The following is a 15605-nucleotide window of genomic DNA, read 5'->3' as shown; positions in this document are numbered from 1 at the left end:
ATTCTCCCTCTGGGGCTTTCAGAGTTGGAAACATGAAGCCAGTTCTACTTTAAACACAAGGTTTAGTTAAATACCACAAGGGTCTCATACAGTTGCATTATTAACCTCTGGTTAATGACCTCCTTCCCAACCCAAAGCTCAAGCTCTTTTGTTGGAGTTATGCTATACAAAAAAAACATGCATGACTCTGGCACACTAAGCAGGCAGCACAACCAAAAGAAGACACATCATCATGGTCCCATTGGATGAATAAAAATGACCATGGACATGAAGTACCAGAAAGAGAGTCACAGAGGGCAGATCTGTAACTATATATATAAATACACACACAGATATATAGAGATACTGCAAATTACCTTAATAAATCCTAGTGGGCAAAAAACACCCCATATGTTTCAACTCTTGAGCTCAACATCACCCCACACACGGTCTGTGTACAATTCCTTTATTTGGTATATAACAGAAAACATTAGGTACTACTGCTCAGTCTTGGATTACACAGTTTACTTCAAACACTTACACATGCAGTATTGTTTCTTACTAAAGTGTGCATGCACAAAAATGTGTACATATAAACAAAGCAGCCAAATTGCAGGCTTTTAGGGTGCCATTTACAATTTTTCAGCTGCCCAGTATTACTTACTTCCATCATGCTTCCTGCTAACGTTTAAATTGCATTCTTGTATGTTAGCATATGTGTTGGTTGTGGCTAGGATAGAGTTAATTTTCTTGGTGGTAGCTGGTGTGGGCTATGTTTTGGATTTGTGCTGGAAAGAGTGCTGGTAATTCAGGGATGTTTTCCTTAGGGAGGTTACACAGAGTCACGGCCTTTTGTGGCTCTCACCCCACCCTACAGCAGGAAGGCTGAGGGTGCCCAAGGAGTTAGGAGGGGACACGGCTGGGACAGCTGATCCCAGCTGACCCCAGGGATATGCCACACCATATGGAGCACAGAGAGCTGGGGAGAAGGAGGAAGGGAGAGACATTCAGAGTGATGGCATTTGAGTTCCCAAGTCACAGTTATGTGTGAGGGAGCCCTGCTTTCCTGGAGATGACTGAACACCTGCTGGCCCTTGGGAAGAGGGGAAGGAATTCCTTGTTTTGCTTTACTTGCACACATGGCTTTTGCTTTACTGATTAAACTGCCTTGATGTCAGCCCATGAGTTTTCCCACTTTTACCCTTCTGATTGTCTCCCCCATCCCACTGGGGAGAGGGACAGGAACAAGCAGCTGTGTGGGACTTAGCTGCTGGCAGGGGTTAAACCACAGAGCAGATCCTCTGAATTCCTCTTCTATGCTGGTCACAGACGAGCAGCAGCATTTGCAGGAAAAAAAACCACAGGCTGCCAAAAGTGCTGCCCTGAAAATGCCAATTATAATCATAACTACATGACACAGCTCAATGGTGCCAAGAATACTCCTTCTCCTTTCACTAACCCCCATCCCTCCCCCTTTATTTTATTTCTATCCCTGAGGGCAAGCACTGCCTCCAATCCAGGATTCCTGTGTTAAATCTCTATCTGAACTAGGATTGACAGAGAGAAACAGAATCTATTCCCAAATCATGCTGAGTAATCTAAAACTGCTGTTATTTTTAACTTTAAAGAGGCACCCTAGGGTACCTATCCTCAAAAAAATAAGCCAGAAATGCTGCTCGGGAAAAAAAAAAAAAAAACAAACCACCTATCCAAACCAAACAGAAAAAAAAAAACCCAAACAAACCAAAAAAAAAAAAAAAAAAAAAAAAAAAATCAAGACCATCAATATCCTACATAAATTAGAAACAACTTGTGGAATCAGTCTAGCTCAATTTACCCAACTTTCAGTATTTGGCCTTACTAACCCCCCAAAGGAGGGGCAATTGCTTTCCTTCTTGCTGTCCACATGCAAGAAATCACCTAGCTCCCTCACAACTCTTTATTCATTGCAGAAAATTAACATCTCCTCAGGACCAGGTTCTTCAGTACATGTTTATTTTCCTATTTGAGCCTAAAGAAAAAAAAAAAAAAGCCATCACATGGAGCTGTGCAATGAGCCACAGCACAGAAGCAATACCCCAAGGACCACAGAGACTTTCCTGTTCTGTGCTGCAGGAAGTTCAGGGAAATCAATGTGAGGTGGAGGAGATGGAAGAGAACCCTTTGTGCAAAAGCAAAGCAGGTGTGCAGCATTCTGATTTGGACAGAAAAAGAGTACTTCTAATCCATAAATAAAGAAGTTTTAAAGTAACAGTGAAAGGAGGGAGGGTCAAACAAATAAATCAGCCCTATAAGGGCTGCTGGAACAAAAATCAGATACAATTGCTGAATAAATCAAACCGGTAAAAAAAAAAAAAAATTTAAGCACCAACTTTGGTTTTACTTGGCCAGAACAAGTAAAACTGCATAGCATGGGTTTGCTCTGTAGCCCCTGCTATGGTTTTGCAGCAAGCTGAAATGCACGACCCAGCCTCCTGCCCAGTCAAGGGAGGAAGAGGATGCAATACAGCCCACAAACACTGCCTGGCCTCACCTGACTATTTCTGTCACAGCACTTGTTCCTACCACTGTGAGTTTGCATAGGATAAAAAATGTATGTTTAGCACAGAGAAGCACAGGCCCTTCAGTCAGAGCTGTCCAGTGTCACAGCCACGTGCAATGCACACACAAACCTCTGATGTGCCCACTTTGGGCAGTCCTAAGCACTGCCCCAGCAATCGGTCCAGAGGGAAAAGACTTTGCAGACCTGCTGTACAAGCCTTTAATAGAAAACCTGACTGGTTTTGTTCATGTGCTTGGAGGGCTTCCTACTGCACAAGAGGGACCAGACTTTCCTGATATAGCCTCTGGTAATTACAATAGCTACCTTCAAGTTAAAACAAACTTACAAGAGCTGCAGAAATAAATCAAAATTGTCCCTTTGGCATGTAATAAGAGGATCAATTCCTAACCTGAGCACAAAAAGGACAGCATTTTCCATGCTGACCATGCTGTTTTGTCAGGAAGAGAGTCCCTTTTCTGAGCTCCATGGCCATGAGGGCCTCACAGGAATCTGCTCATGCTTTTAAGAGATAAAATGCAAGTTTAAGAGCTGACTGCACAACTGCTGCAAGCTGCTGGACCCACACAGGGCAGCCAGGAAGCCAGACTACTGCCATTCACTTATCCTTCAGGGAAAAGCAGCAGAAATAAGGAAGCCCTTTCTCCTGCTCAGCAGCCGGTTCTTCACACCAGAAGGCATTGTTTCAAAGCCCAACTTGGCCATAGCACATTTCAGTCATCTCATTCCCATGCATCCCTCAGTACTCCAAGGAAGAGGGGGATTTTTCCTACCTTCTATGCGCATGGGGAATATGAAGGCCAACCAGGCTGCAAGGATAATGGCCACCACCCAAACCAGTACCAAGTAAGTGCCTTGCCAGACACAGAGCTTCAGAGGACAGCCTTGGCTAAAGTGCTCATCTCCCTTTCCATACAACCCACTTCTCACAAGGTGAGCCAGCACACACTGCTCAGCAGTGCATCAAGGTCTGATTTTGTGGGGACTGTAGCTGCTACAGTGCTTCTTCATTTGAGATGAGAGCACAAAACAGGCCTATCTTTATTCCTGATTTGTTTCCAGGCTGGAGAGTCAGTCTCCTTCCCATAAAATGCTGCTTTCATTTCCCACATTAGATCACATTTTCCCGTTGTGTTCAGAAAAAATAAGGTGAACAAGAGACTAAACAAGGGCAATTGGACCTTTTGGAGCATGAAATGTTTTAAACATTCAATATACAAAAATTACACAGCACACAGCTGTAATAGAAGTTTAGACTATGATATCTACAAAGGATCTGCCAAAAGCAAGTTCATTTGGCTTGCCTGGACCTCTTATCCCAATTGTCTCAGTAGGGGCTTTTTGTGGGATTTTGTTTGTTTGTTTTACATGTGGAAATCTGTTTTCAAAACCTACCAGCTTAAGCCTTTGTGGTACAAAGATAATTTCTCGCAAGCACTCCCATACAATGCCAAAGACTAAACACTTGTTTTCTTTAACAGCAACTGTGCCCCGCTACAGTCTCCTACTTCTAGCACTTATAGTTCTAAGAAAAGTATTTATGTTCTGTTAAGATTATAATAAAAATAAAGTGGAGAAGCAGCAACACTGGAAGAGAACCAATGTATCTTCAGCTGGAACTGCACCACTGTTGAATAGTGACTGCACTCCACAGGATATTGTTCACAGCAACAGCGAAACACCATGCCTCAAAAAGCTTACTTCAGAACGTGGTTTGTATCTACACACTGGCACAGCAAAGTGTGACACATCCTGACATTCTTGCTCCTTTCCTTCATGGAGAACTGTGCAGACAGATACAGGGACCTTGAAAATTTTCCCTAGGAGAACATCCTGAGGTAACAAATTTGTATGAGAATGCCCCAAAACACACAAGAAGGCCTATATCGGATGACAGTTAAAGCTCCCTCCTTTTCCAAATTCAAATCCTGAAGAAAGAGTGACTTTAAATACTAATACTTGGTAGATACTGTAAAAAAAATTAAGCAAAGAATGTGTAACTGCAGTGCGGCTGACTGTAGAGCAGAAATAGCAATTAGAGAAGTAACTCTGGAAAGACCTTTTTCAGTGCTCATAAAATACTGCAAATATATTAGACAAAAAAATAAAGACAGTTGGACTAACCTCCTGGATTTTTATAATGTCCCATGAAAACAAAGAAGATTAAGATAAGATTTCTGGAAATTTGAAAACCAACTGCCTAATTCACTTTTAAACACAAAGCAGAAGTTAATTAAGGTAAAAAAAAAATCTCCCTGTTGAGTCAGTAACCTTTAATTTGGCATTCCTGAGTGTACTTTGATATGCTCTTTGGAAACTGAGCTTGTAAATATAGAAAGGTTTCCCTAAATAATGAAAAGATACAGTTGTGGCTTATGTATAGGACAATTAGCTTTTGATTTACTCATATACACATACAGACTCAGAAGTATTCTGAACTTCTCAGCCCTGTTTTTCTATGGATATTCTTTTAGGGGCATTGGGATACACCAGAACCGGGCTTTATACCACAGGAAAAATACCAGAAGATGTTAAAAAAGTTTAAAAACAAATAAAACCATCCCTTAAGAATATTGGGTACTGGATACTGGGATCCTTATGGTGCACCATGGCACCAAAATATTGCTCTGCCAGCATATCTGGCACCAGCCATTCTGATGGCCACACAAGTAAGTGGAGTAAGTTTTATTCTCAGCTTTAAATCAACAGATTAAAAAAAAAAAGGCTATAAACTAACCCTAACAGGATTTGATCTTGGAATGAATTGAAAATAAAATCAGATCCTTGTGTAGCTTTCACATTCCTGCTGTAACCAGTGCCTGTAAACATGCAGCTTGTCCAAGTGAGGCTGCCATTTCCACAACCTTTCATCCACACAGAATATATGGAAAGCCAGACTTTAATTTACTGTCTAATATATATTTTTTTTCAAGGTTGGCTGAATTTTATACAAACACCATCTATACAACAATCCAACTGGAATCCAAGACAATTATGCAGTCTGTTTCATCTGGTGACTAAACCTCTGGAATAACACATTCCTGAGACTTGCTCTGTTGGAGGGCTCAGTCATGCAGCATTTCTAACTTAGGATGCTTTCTACCCTCACACAGTGCTCATGGCTTTCAGGAACTGACAGGAATACCCAGCATGGTGCAGAAATCAACCTCTCAAGACTGCACCAAATCTCTGTCGCAGTACAGCATTGCAGATGCCCCAAACCAAAGACCAAAAGTCATAGCCAAGACTGCTTGTGTGATGCAGTCAGGTCAAGCAGATACACTGGAGGGTAGTAATGCATTTAAATTCTACTATTTACTTCAAGTATAAAATTAGGCCAGGTTCTTTCAGCTACAGAATCACAAGAACGGGTCAGGTTGGAAAGGACCACAGTGGGTCATCTGGTCCCACCTCCCTACTCAAGCAGAGCCACCCCAGAGCACATGGCACAGGGTTGTGTTTAGAGGGTTCTTGAGTATCTTCAGTGAGGGAGATTCCACAACTTTTCTGGGCAACCTGTTATTCACACAATAACCCATGATCACCCACACAATAACCAACTTGTTCCTCATATTCAGGTGAAGCTTCCTGTGCATCAGTTTCTGCCCTCTGCCTCTCGTTCTATTGCTTGGCAGCAGTGAGTGGAGCCTGGCTCCATCCTCTTGGCACCCTCCCTGCACTCACAGACGTCGTTGTTTCAGTTGTCTCCTCTTGAGGCTGAACAGCTCTTAATATAGGAAATGGTAAGGGACAGAGGCTCTTCAAGGTGCTTAGAACTCAGCTCCTGTTTCAGTGTTACCAGGTCCCAGAACTTTACCATGAATCTGAGATGCATTTGTGAACAGCCTTGTTCATTTAAAGCTAACAATGATCTTCCACATCTTGCTCTTCAGAAGCTAACTTCCAAAAAATTGTTTTCCACATTTACCGCAAAGGCTCAAGAAAAAACCCAAGAATTTATAATTGAAGAGAAATTTAAATAACCTCATGGATTTTCTTGGTGAGGGGGGAGGAGTGAGGAGGCTGACTAATGATTATTTTTTAATACTTGTGGTTGGCTCTGCTGCATAAATGAATCAATTCCCTAGCCGTACAGCTCCATTTCTTCAGTCACAGCTTGTTGTTTTATTTATTTTTTTCCCTCCATTGCCGACAAATCACTCTAGAGAGTTTTTAAACCCAGTAGTCTACTTTCCGAATGGAAACGATTAGTATAATCTGGGAGAGAGAAAGAAAACAACAGCAGAGACTTACCCCATTTTTTGGGTAGGCTATCCATCCTAGGTCCCCCATTACTGTACGTGAGTCCAGCAAATTCACTGAAAATAAAAGAAAAAATATGTTAAAGAACATGGACTGATTACAAACTTCAGCAGATATTTCAAGGCATGGATGGCTCTGGTAAACAGATTGTTTATAATTAACCAAGGAAGGTGAATTTCTGTAAAGCAAAATAACAATGCAATAACTCCTCTAACAATGAGGTCATACAATGAAAACAATTCTCTCTATCCATTAGCTTATTCCTTTGAGATCTGCCACAGAAACCAAGTTGCAAATGCACTGAACTTCTGCAAAATCCAGATCCTGCACATTCTTAGGACCTTGAGCTGCCAGGGGAATAAGTACCTCATGCACACTGTGTGTTTACATGTATATCCCAGACATACAGTATATAGGTAAAAATATACACTCACAAACATCTTTGCAAATTTATACACACATTTCTTCTAAGGTGGCATGTATTTTTTGGCATAATCAGGCCCTTAGGACAAAAATGAAACAAGAATTTTTTAAGTATTATATGTGCAAGTATTAATTTCATCAGCAATCTATAATTTTCTTCCTCTTCCACATTTTCCTCCAAGTCTTTGACATCTTCATTATAAGCTATGCAAGGCATCTTTTGTCTTGTACACACAAAAATTCATGAACAATTTTAAGTCACACAAGCAACCAACAATTTACATTAAAGAGCAAAAAAAACCCTATTGCCAAGTTTGTGACATTTTTTTCCTCTCTTATTACCTGAAATATTGGGTAAAAAGTGAGAAGTGACTAATTCCACACAAACTTAATTCAGCTAAGAAAAACAGTGGCAGCTTCTGGTGCTAAGCTTTCACCTACTGCACCCAGGGCTCTAAATCTCCTAGGCAGAAGATTGAATCATCAATTGTCATCCAAAATCTCAATTTCAGAGCAACTTTTGTCTACCTTAATAGCACACTTCATCAGATTACAACACTCACTTCTCTCAGTATAATTGTTTGCATAAGACCTCACTTTTTGTGCTCATTTTCTTCCTGAAAAGGAAGGGACTTCCCTGGGTCTTCAATTCCTGACCTCCACCCTGCATGCTCTTTAAAAATCTCACTGGAAGTTTTGGTAATTGGACTTTCAAGACTATCCAGCACGTGATTATCTAGACCAAGAACAAGCTTGAAATGGGTGCTGAGGTTTTGTGCTCTTTTCTTTAGAATTGCAAGGATGTAGGTACTTCAAGATTGCTACAGAGAAAAAGCCAAACAGGTTGTAAGCACAAATTTGAAGCAGGCATGTATCATTACTAACCCTCTGGGTTACACCATTTATGGAGGCATACTAAGAAAATCCAGAAGTACTATACTGCAAAGCTTGCTCCTTTAAAATATTAACGAATATTTAAAAACAAAGGAAGGCTAAGCAACTGATTTCATTTGGAAAAAAACCCAAAGTTCTCTAAATCAATTTGGTCTTGATCATTGTACTGCACTGAAGGCTGACTGCTGTAGTTCCTTGTACACAAAATCAGGCCAAAACACAAAAAATAAACCACAGTTCTCAGATTGGGCAAACGCTTATCTTAAAAGTGATTTGCCTATCCAGGTATTTTCACAATGTATACAAGTATTAATGCAGGACACTACCACAAGGCATAACATGTTCTGCCTGGTCAAGTATATTTTTGTGATGTTGAGCAAAGAACACATTTGGTGGCTCAGGGTTTTCATTTCTGGATTGCTTTTTCCTGCCAGAAGCAGAAACAGTTGGAAGCTGTCAGTGCTACCAAACTACAGGACATGTGGTGGAAGCAATACTCAGAGACTACAGTGGACTGTATTCACAGTAAGTAAACATACAATCAGGTGGCTTTCCACCCCAGAGTCTGTGCAAAATAAAGCTACTGCTATCACCTAGCACTAGATACATCACCCAGTTATGCCCAGCCTTTCCCCTTATGAAGTCTGCAGGTAAAATGGTCATTAATTTCTCCTGCTTCAGCTGAAGCCAAGCACTGCCATCCAAGTGCTCCTGAGCTACACTATATTTTCTTAGGACAAAAAGAATGACCCCAAATTCTTCAAAATAAGACACACAAACAACACATCCCATATTATAACTGTATACTATTTTAAAAAGCAAGAGACAGCAGTGAAGTTGCTAAAATGGCAGGTTTGCTCAAATTCCTTCTATTAAAATCACTGTAATTAAACTGTGCAGAACAGTATATTCCTGTCGTTAAGTTGCAATGAATGCAAAACAAGTATTGATCTACATTGTACAACTTAATTAAAAGTTGTCCTGGAGATGCTACTAATGAATGTAATTAGATGCTGTGTTTGATGTCACAAGCTTCTTCATGACACGCTAATTAAGGAAAAAGCAGAAAAAGTGCTTTATTCAAACATCAGATCATAAAAAGAACATGATACAACTAAATATTGTATTATCTTTCTATCAATGACAATTTTTAAATTGCTGTTATTAACTTCCAATTCAAAATAATTTTCTGCATATGAAAAGATAATACAGCCCATTCAACTCTAAGTCAAGTCAGTGGGAATTTTCCGACTAGTGAGTCAGCTATCAGAGACGAATACAAATCCCCAGCTACAAAAGACTCAATTCCTCCTGTGTCCTCTTGCATTCTGCATAAATAAATAGTATGGAATACACCTTTTGACAGGCACCATGCAGTAACTCAAAACTCATGTGCCAGGAAGGCAAAAGTGACAAGTGACTTGAAGCTGTCCCTGGCTCTGGGCTGCTGTGGAGAGCAGAGGGGCTCCCAGCACAGCTCAGAAAGGCTCTGAGGGGCTGTAAGGCACAGCAGGCACTGACTGCCCCATGAGCAGCTATCACCTACCCTGCTCAGGGCTGCTTCCACACTGCAGCATCTGAACCACTGCACTGCATCCATCTGCTCTGATGAATATATGTAGCCAGTAACCTAAACCACCTCCAAGGACAGAGATGTTTTGCTTTGAGAAGCCCCAAAATTCTAGCATATAAACACAAATTGTCACTTCCTCTGTTGAGATACAAGGTGTCTGCACCTTCCCCATCAGCAGCCTCCCAAAATGTCACTGGGAATGTCTGTCCTTCACTTGCACCATTTGCAGGTCACTACCCCACCCCAATGCAGCCCCAAAACAGGGCCCCAGCATCCCTCACCCCACGGGAGGGGTGTTTCCTCCCACAGCCCAGGTGCAGGAGTTCCCCATGGCAGTGATGCTATGCACACTTTGGGGATGCTCTCTCAGGCACCCTTCCTGTCCTGCCCTGCCCAGAGGTCACTGGAACACACACACTGGTCCCACTGCACAAGCCCAGACAGGCTCAGCACCACCTCTCTTCCCATCACCTTCCAGCCTGGCAGGAACATTATTTTTGCTGAAATTGTTTTTATCAAAAAAATGCTACTTGGCCAGGCTGAGGAAAAAATCAGTGAGCAAGCAGCAGGTAAAAAAGACACCGGGAACAGAGGGAAACAGGAACAGAACCATTCCTCCCTACTCAACCTGTGATGACTTTCAGCATGTATTTGGCTGTGGCTGTTTAATAACCAAGTAATCCAAACACTCAGGACACCAAAGAAGGTAATTCAGGAACACTGTCAGCCAGGTGTGCAAAGCTTGCACGCTTCAAAAGGTCTAGGGCCAGCTCCTGTGTGACTCCTGGACTTGCCCCAGCACTGCCTACTCCATGGGCATAACCCAGAGCTGTACCCAGGAGCACTTGGGATACTGCAGAGCTAACCATGCCCAAGAAAAAAAAATCTATTCAGAAATTAGTAACAATTCTGATTGGCCCATAACCGTAAAAAGCTCCAAAATAACCGAAGTCCTTTATCCCCACTTCCTTTCTATCAGCACCAGCTAGCTTTACCTCAACAAAAAAGCAAGAGACCTCAGACCCCATAAGCACACACTTAGCACCTGTATCTTTGCCAGCAAACTTGGAAGTTAATATATATTATTTTTTGCTCATCTCCACCATCAGTGCATCCATCCCACAAGCCCTAATTATTTCTAATGCTCAGTCAAGGGGAACACAAAACCACACAGATCTATATCATCATTAACTTCCATGCCTTCAGGGTAGGATAAATGATGATTAAGTCTAAAGTCATACCACAGCCCCCTTTTTTTTTTTTTTAATACAGAATAATAGCCTGGGGAGTTTGCATACACTCTTGTTCTCTGACAGGCTGGTTACTACAGGTGAGCAATCAAGTTAGAGTAAAAACAGACATGATCTAAACCTTTGCCCTGAACTCTAGCTGGTGAATTAATAGTGGTTTTTCACTTGGGAATCTCTGTCAGGGAGCCTGGATATAGCTTTTTACTCAGATGTCCTTGTCATGGTCATACAACTGGCATTGAGCAGCTTAACCATGGCTACACAGGGACTGTGTCTGAGAGGAAGCACATGAAATTCAACACTGACCTAAACCAACTCTCCCCAGCACAGCAGAGCTCCCCACTGGCACAGCCACCTAAAACATGTGGCAGCAGTAGCTTGCCCAGGAGAAAGCAGGACAGGCTTAAAATGATGGTACAATGCCTGAAGTAGGAGCCACCAATTCATGGACCACTGAAGTGACATGGCTCTTCTGGCTCTGGGCTGGAGCAAGATCTGGAGTGTTGGGGTTTTTTTTCCTTCACTCCAATTTCAAGTGGGAAAAAAATGCCCAAGCTAAAAATCAAAAATGCCCCACCAACAGTCTAGAACATTGAGTATTTCTGATCCCACCAGCTACACATCCTCCTGCCATTTCAGTATCTAAAGATCTTCCAGGAAATCCTTCACTGCTCACCCTGGGGCAAAGTCTCAGTAGGCATACAAAAACTGAATTCTCCAGAGTTGACATGGTCTTTGAGCTAATTTTCAATACTGAATAATAGAATAATAGAGTAGAATAATACTGCTCTTCAGTAGCACCATTTGCAAGCTAAGGTTTCCCACAAGGCATCCTCTACCAAAGTATACCCTAACTAAGAGCTCTAGAATAAGCAAAATGGTTGGGATAGCAAAAGCTGATGGAATTTCTATCATGATCAAGCTGAATGTAAAGCCATAAAAATCTCTTTTTATTTTATCCCACTGAAATATACTTAAAACAGGAAGGAAATGTAATCCTCTTTGACCCTAAAAAACACCTTCCATCACAAAACAAACAGGAGTAAAGAAACCTCCCTGAAAGCCTGCACAGAAGTTTCAAGACATCACATGAGTTCTAAAGTAGCACATTTCTAAACAACTAACACTAACTAAACTGAAACAAAAGTTAACACTTAAATAAAAATGTTTGGTTTTCAACAATTGAAGGACAACTCTTCTTTAATAAAACTGTTACAAATTGAACAGGAATGTGAAGGTTATTTTCAGTAGCCTGAAGCTGAAGTCTGTTGTGAAAGAAGGCCATGCTCCTACATCCTCCTCCAGGCTCCCGGCCCCTTGGCACACACGCTGCAGGACACAATGTACCTCCAGCCTTTCTGTGGGCCGTCAAGGCAGCCCCAGCTCTGACCCAACGCTCACAGCTCATGGGAACAACTGCATTTACAGAAACCTCTCACAGGAACACTCACTGACAACTAAGCACGAGGTGAAACCTTCTGCGGGATGGGGGTCAAGGTGCAGGACAAGATGTGACAGCAGCGCTTTGCACTCCATCAGAAGGTCTCAGAAGACCCCCTTCTGAGGTCTTCATCTGACCTGAGACTTCATCTCAGGTCATCAGAAGAACAGCATCACAAACTTTCCACCAAGCTTCATGCCTTTACTCCCCTCCACCCAAATGAGGGGGCACAGCTGGCAACATCATCATTAACAGACCTCGTTTCCCCTTACAATGCATACACCCCCATCCTTCCTCCAGTACTTCCAGGGGTCACAGCGCTAGCAAGACACATAGACAGCAGAGGACTCTTCCATCATCATCATAATGGGTCAAAGTTTTCCTGCTTCATAAATCTTCACTGATTTTATTGCAGTTCATTCCTGCAGTTCGTTCATCGTCCAACAGTTTTCCCTGTTGTGCCAAATGTTTCTCTAAAAAGTATATATCCAAGGTACTCCAAGAAGTGAAAGTCGAAAAAAACCCATGAAAGCAAAAACAAATTAAAAAAATCTAACTCTTGAAAGAAATCAAGGTCATCAGGGAGTAGATGCCTTGAATTAATTAGCTACATTGAGTAGGGACAAAACACACAGAAGCAAGAGCCTCTGAAATATTTCCATCAGTGGAAACAAGCTGCATCAGAGTACAAGCTGTAGCAGAACCTATTATTTATAGCCCACTGGAGGAGGAAAGTATACACTACTTAATGAACTTGCAAACTAATATTAACTGCAGATTTATATTTTATTATGTTGGCTTCATTCTGATCCAAGTTATCATGATTCCCTTTTATAGCAAGAGCCAAAATGAATCTGCATCACAGATTCATAGATTTTTAAGGCCAGATGGACAATTGCAATCATAACACCAACTAGAGAATTAATCCAGTAATTTCTGCATTACATCTGTAATTTGCTTGAACACACTGTTTACAAGGAAATGATATTGCCCTTTGACAAAGTTCTTCAGGTTGGCTGCATTTTTTCCCCATGTGCATAGAACCAGCTGTAGCACCAGGGAGGGAAACCCAAAGCTCACTTTGATAACCTGACCCACTAAAACAACCAGAAAACTGCAGAGTTTTTCCTTACAAAAATTTCCAGTCAAAACAAGAGGCAGTCATTTGTTCTTCCCACCATACATTACTTAATGAAAGAAAGTGGTTGGATTAGCCTGACAACAAAGTGCCTGGAAACTTAAAAACTTCAGGAATGTTTTGCTTTTCTTTAATGGTAAACACTCCTATTCCCACCAAAATCACCATTTAACTGAAAAGGGTTTATTCACTGTGAAGAAAGCCAGGAAAACGCTTCCATTCTCACTCATCAAATTCACTGGAAACAACACTGTACCAACACAAGAACAGATTTCTGAGCTGGCTGCAGCACCACGTTTTTGGGTAACCATCTGGGCAAGTATCACTTTACCACAAAGAAAGAAAAAGAAGCTTCCACTGAAAGCAACATGCAACCAGCACCTGCAACCTGACAACCAGCCTGCATGGAGAAACAAAATACCAGTACTGTCCTGCAGATCAGGGCCTCCAACCACTGTCAAAGCATCTGCAGCCATTGAAGGAGGCAATTTCTTCAAGACCCTGCTTAAAGCTAGCACCTCATCAAGCACACACAGAGTCAAGCTGAATGTTAGCACCCCAACACCTTCTCGGCGCAATCAAAACACCTGCTAGCAGGGCTGAGATGGAATCTCACCTCCTTCCCTAAATTAACAACTAAAAGCCATACAGCCTCTGTGATCTCTGTTCCTAAAAGGTGTCCTAAAAGACATTGAGATCAATATCTGTTATGCATATATCTAAACTGAAGAAATTTGGCACAGGTACATCCAGGCCTGGCAAGGCTGTCAGCTTTCAGCACCAGTGGACTTGCAAGACATCACTGTCCACCACCAATAAAGCCTTCCTGTTAAAAATAATGACTACTCTGCTGCCACTGAATTCATTCAAGTAGAAAATAAGAGGAACTGACATAATGCTTAGCAAGCATTTGGGAGGAAAAAAGTGTTTAAAATGATCTACTGGCTTTGCAGGGGGGTTGACAGTTTATCCCTTCCATTTCTGTGGAGGGAAGAGGGTGGAGGTAGCTAGTAATTCTTACATTTTAGTAAGAATTTGCTTTTGAGTATTAGTAAAGCAAGGATGGATAAGCCAAAATGACTGGGTTATTTTTATAAATTATCTTAAAAAAGCAGGTATGTAGATAATTTCCCCAAGTAGTTTCACTGTTTTGGGACAAACAGTTTAAGAAGTGATACAAGTCCACTCAGAAGCATGAAGCTCATTACTGATGATGAATAATTGATTTTCTCTCAGGTGTTCCTCTATCCCCTTTGGGAATTACTAAGTTCAGACTGGTTGTTCTGATCCCTTTCTAACATGAAGTGATCCAAGTTAGAGAACCCAGTAGATAACACCTTGGCAAAACACTTCAATACTGCCCCCTGCACCAAAATGACATGGAAGCCGGCAGGCCCAGGGTTCCATCCCCTCTCCTACAGGTTCAATACCTGCTACACAGCCACCTACACCGAGGAGCTCTCAGCTTCTGAGGGTGCTGTTTGCTGTCCATGCACAGTTTCCTGTTCAAGGCACAGTTTGCTGAACAGATTCTCAGGAGCTTGCCTGCAAGAAGACAAGGAGCAGGGATCCCCTTCCTCCTCAGGGAGGCCAGATCAGCTCACAGGGGAATTCCCAGACCTGTCGTCATAGCATCACCTTCTCCAGGAGGCATCACTCATCCTTTCCAGCCAGTGGTCACCTGAGCACCTCTACCTGGTCAGAGTGCTCCTAACACACCTGCTGCACAACTGAAATGCCAGGCAAGAGGGAGAGAAAAGGAGCGTGTTTTCATACCAACACCACTCCCGGTGAAACAGCACCCACTGAAATGTTCCCATAGCAAATATTGTGGCCCAAAGCATCTTCAGCCCTCTCTGCAAGGCAGAAGCAGCATCCTTGTCCACAGCAGGCAATATGCTCTGCATCTCTGCAAACAGCCACTCACCCATCACCTCCCACACCCAGCAGCAGCCAGGTGCCATGGATCACAGTGCTTGCATCTCCTCCTCCTGATTGCCTGCTCTGGAGCAGCTTCCTTGCAGGAGACAGGGATAATTGCTTTCCACCTCCAAGAGGATATGTGCATTAAACCTTCGGAGAGG

The 15605-nt window shown here is 42.1% G+C and overlaps 1 protein-coding gene across 8 annotated transcripts in view; it reads right to left on the bottom strand.

Annotated features, from left to right (window-relative positions):
• EPHA5 (EPH receptor A5) overlaps window positions 1-15605 on the bottom strand; it is a 226803-nt gene that overhangs the window by 205075 nt on the left and 6123 nt on the right. For all 8 annotated transcript variants that reach the window (XM_063156546.1, XM_063156548.1, XM_063156547.1 and 5 more), the window contains exon 2: window positions 6794-6858. In XM_063156546.1, the coding sequence (XP_063012616.1) occupies window positions 6794-6832 (39 nt within the window). In that variant the 5' untranslated portion in view covers window positions 6833-6858. The remainder of the gene's footprint in view (window positions 1-6793; window positions 6859-15605) is intronic.

The sequence above is a fragment of the Melospiza melodia genome, chromosome 5 (genome assembly GCF_035770615.1).
Source record: "Melospiza melodia melodia isolate bMelMel2 chromosome 5, bMelMel2.pri, whole genome shotgun sequence".
Taxonomy (NCBI): domain Eukaryota; kingdom Metazoa; phylum Chordata; class Aves; order Passeriformes; family Passerellidae; genus Melospiza; species Melospiza melodia.
The sequence above is the reverse complement of the archived record's forward strand: the minus strand, read 5'-3'. Positions and strand labels throughout refer to the sequence as shown.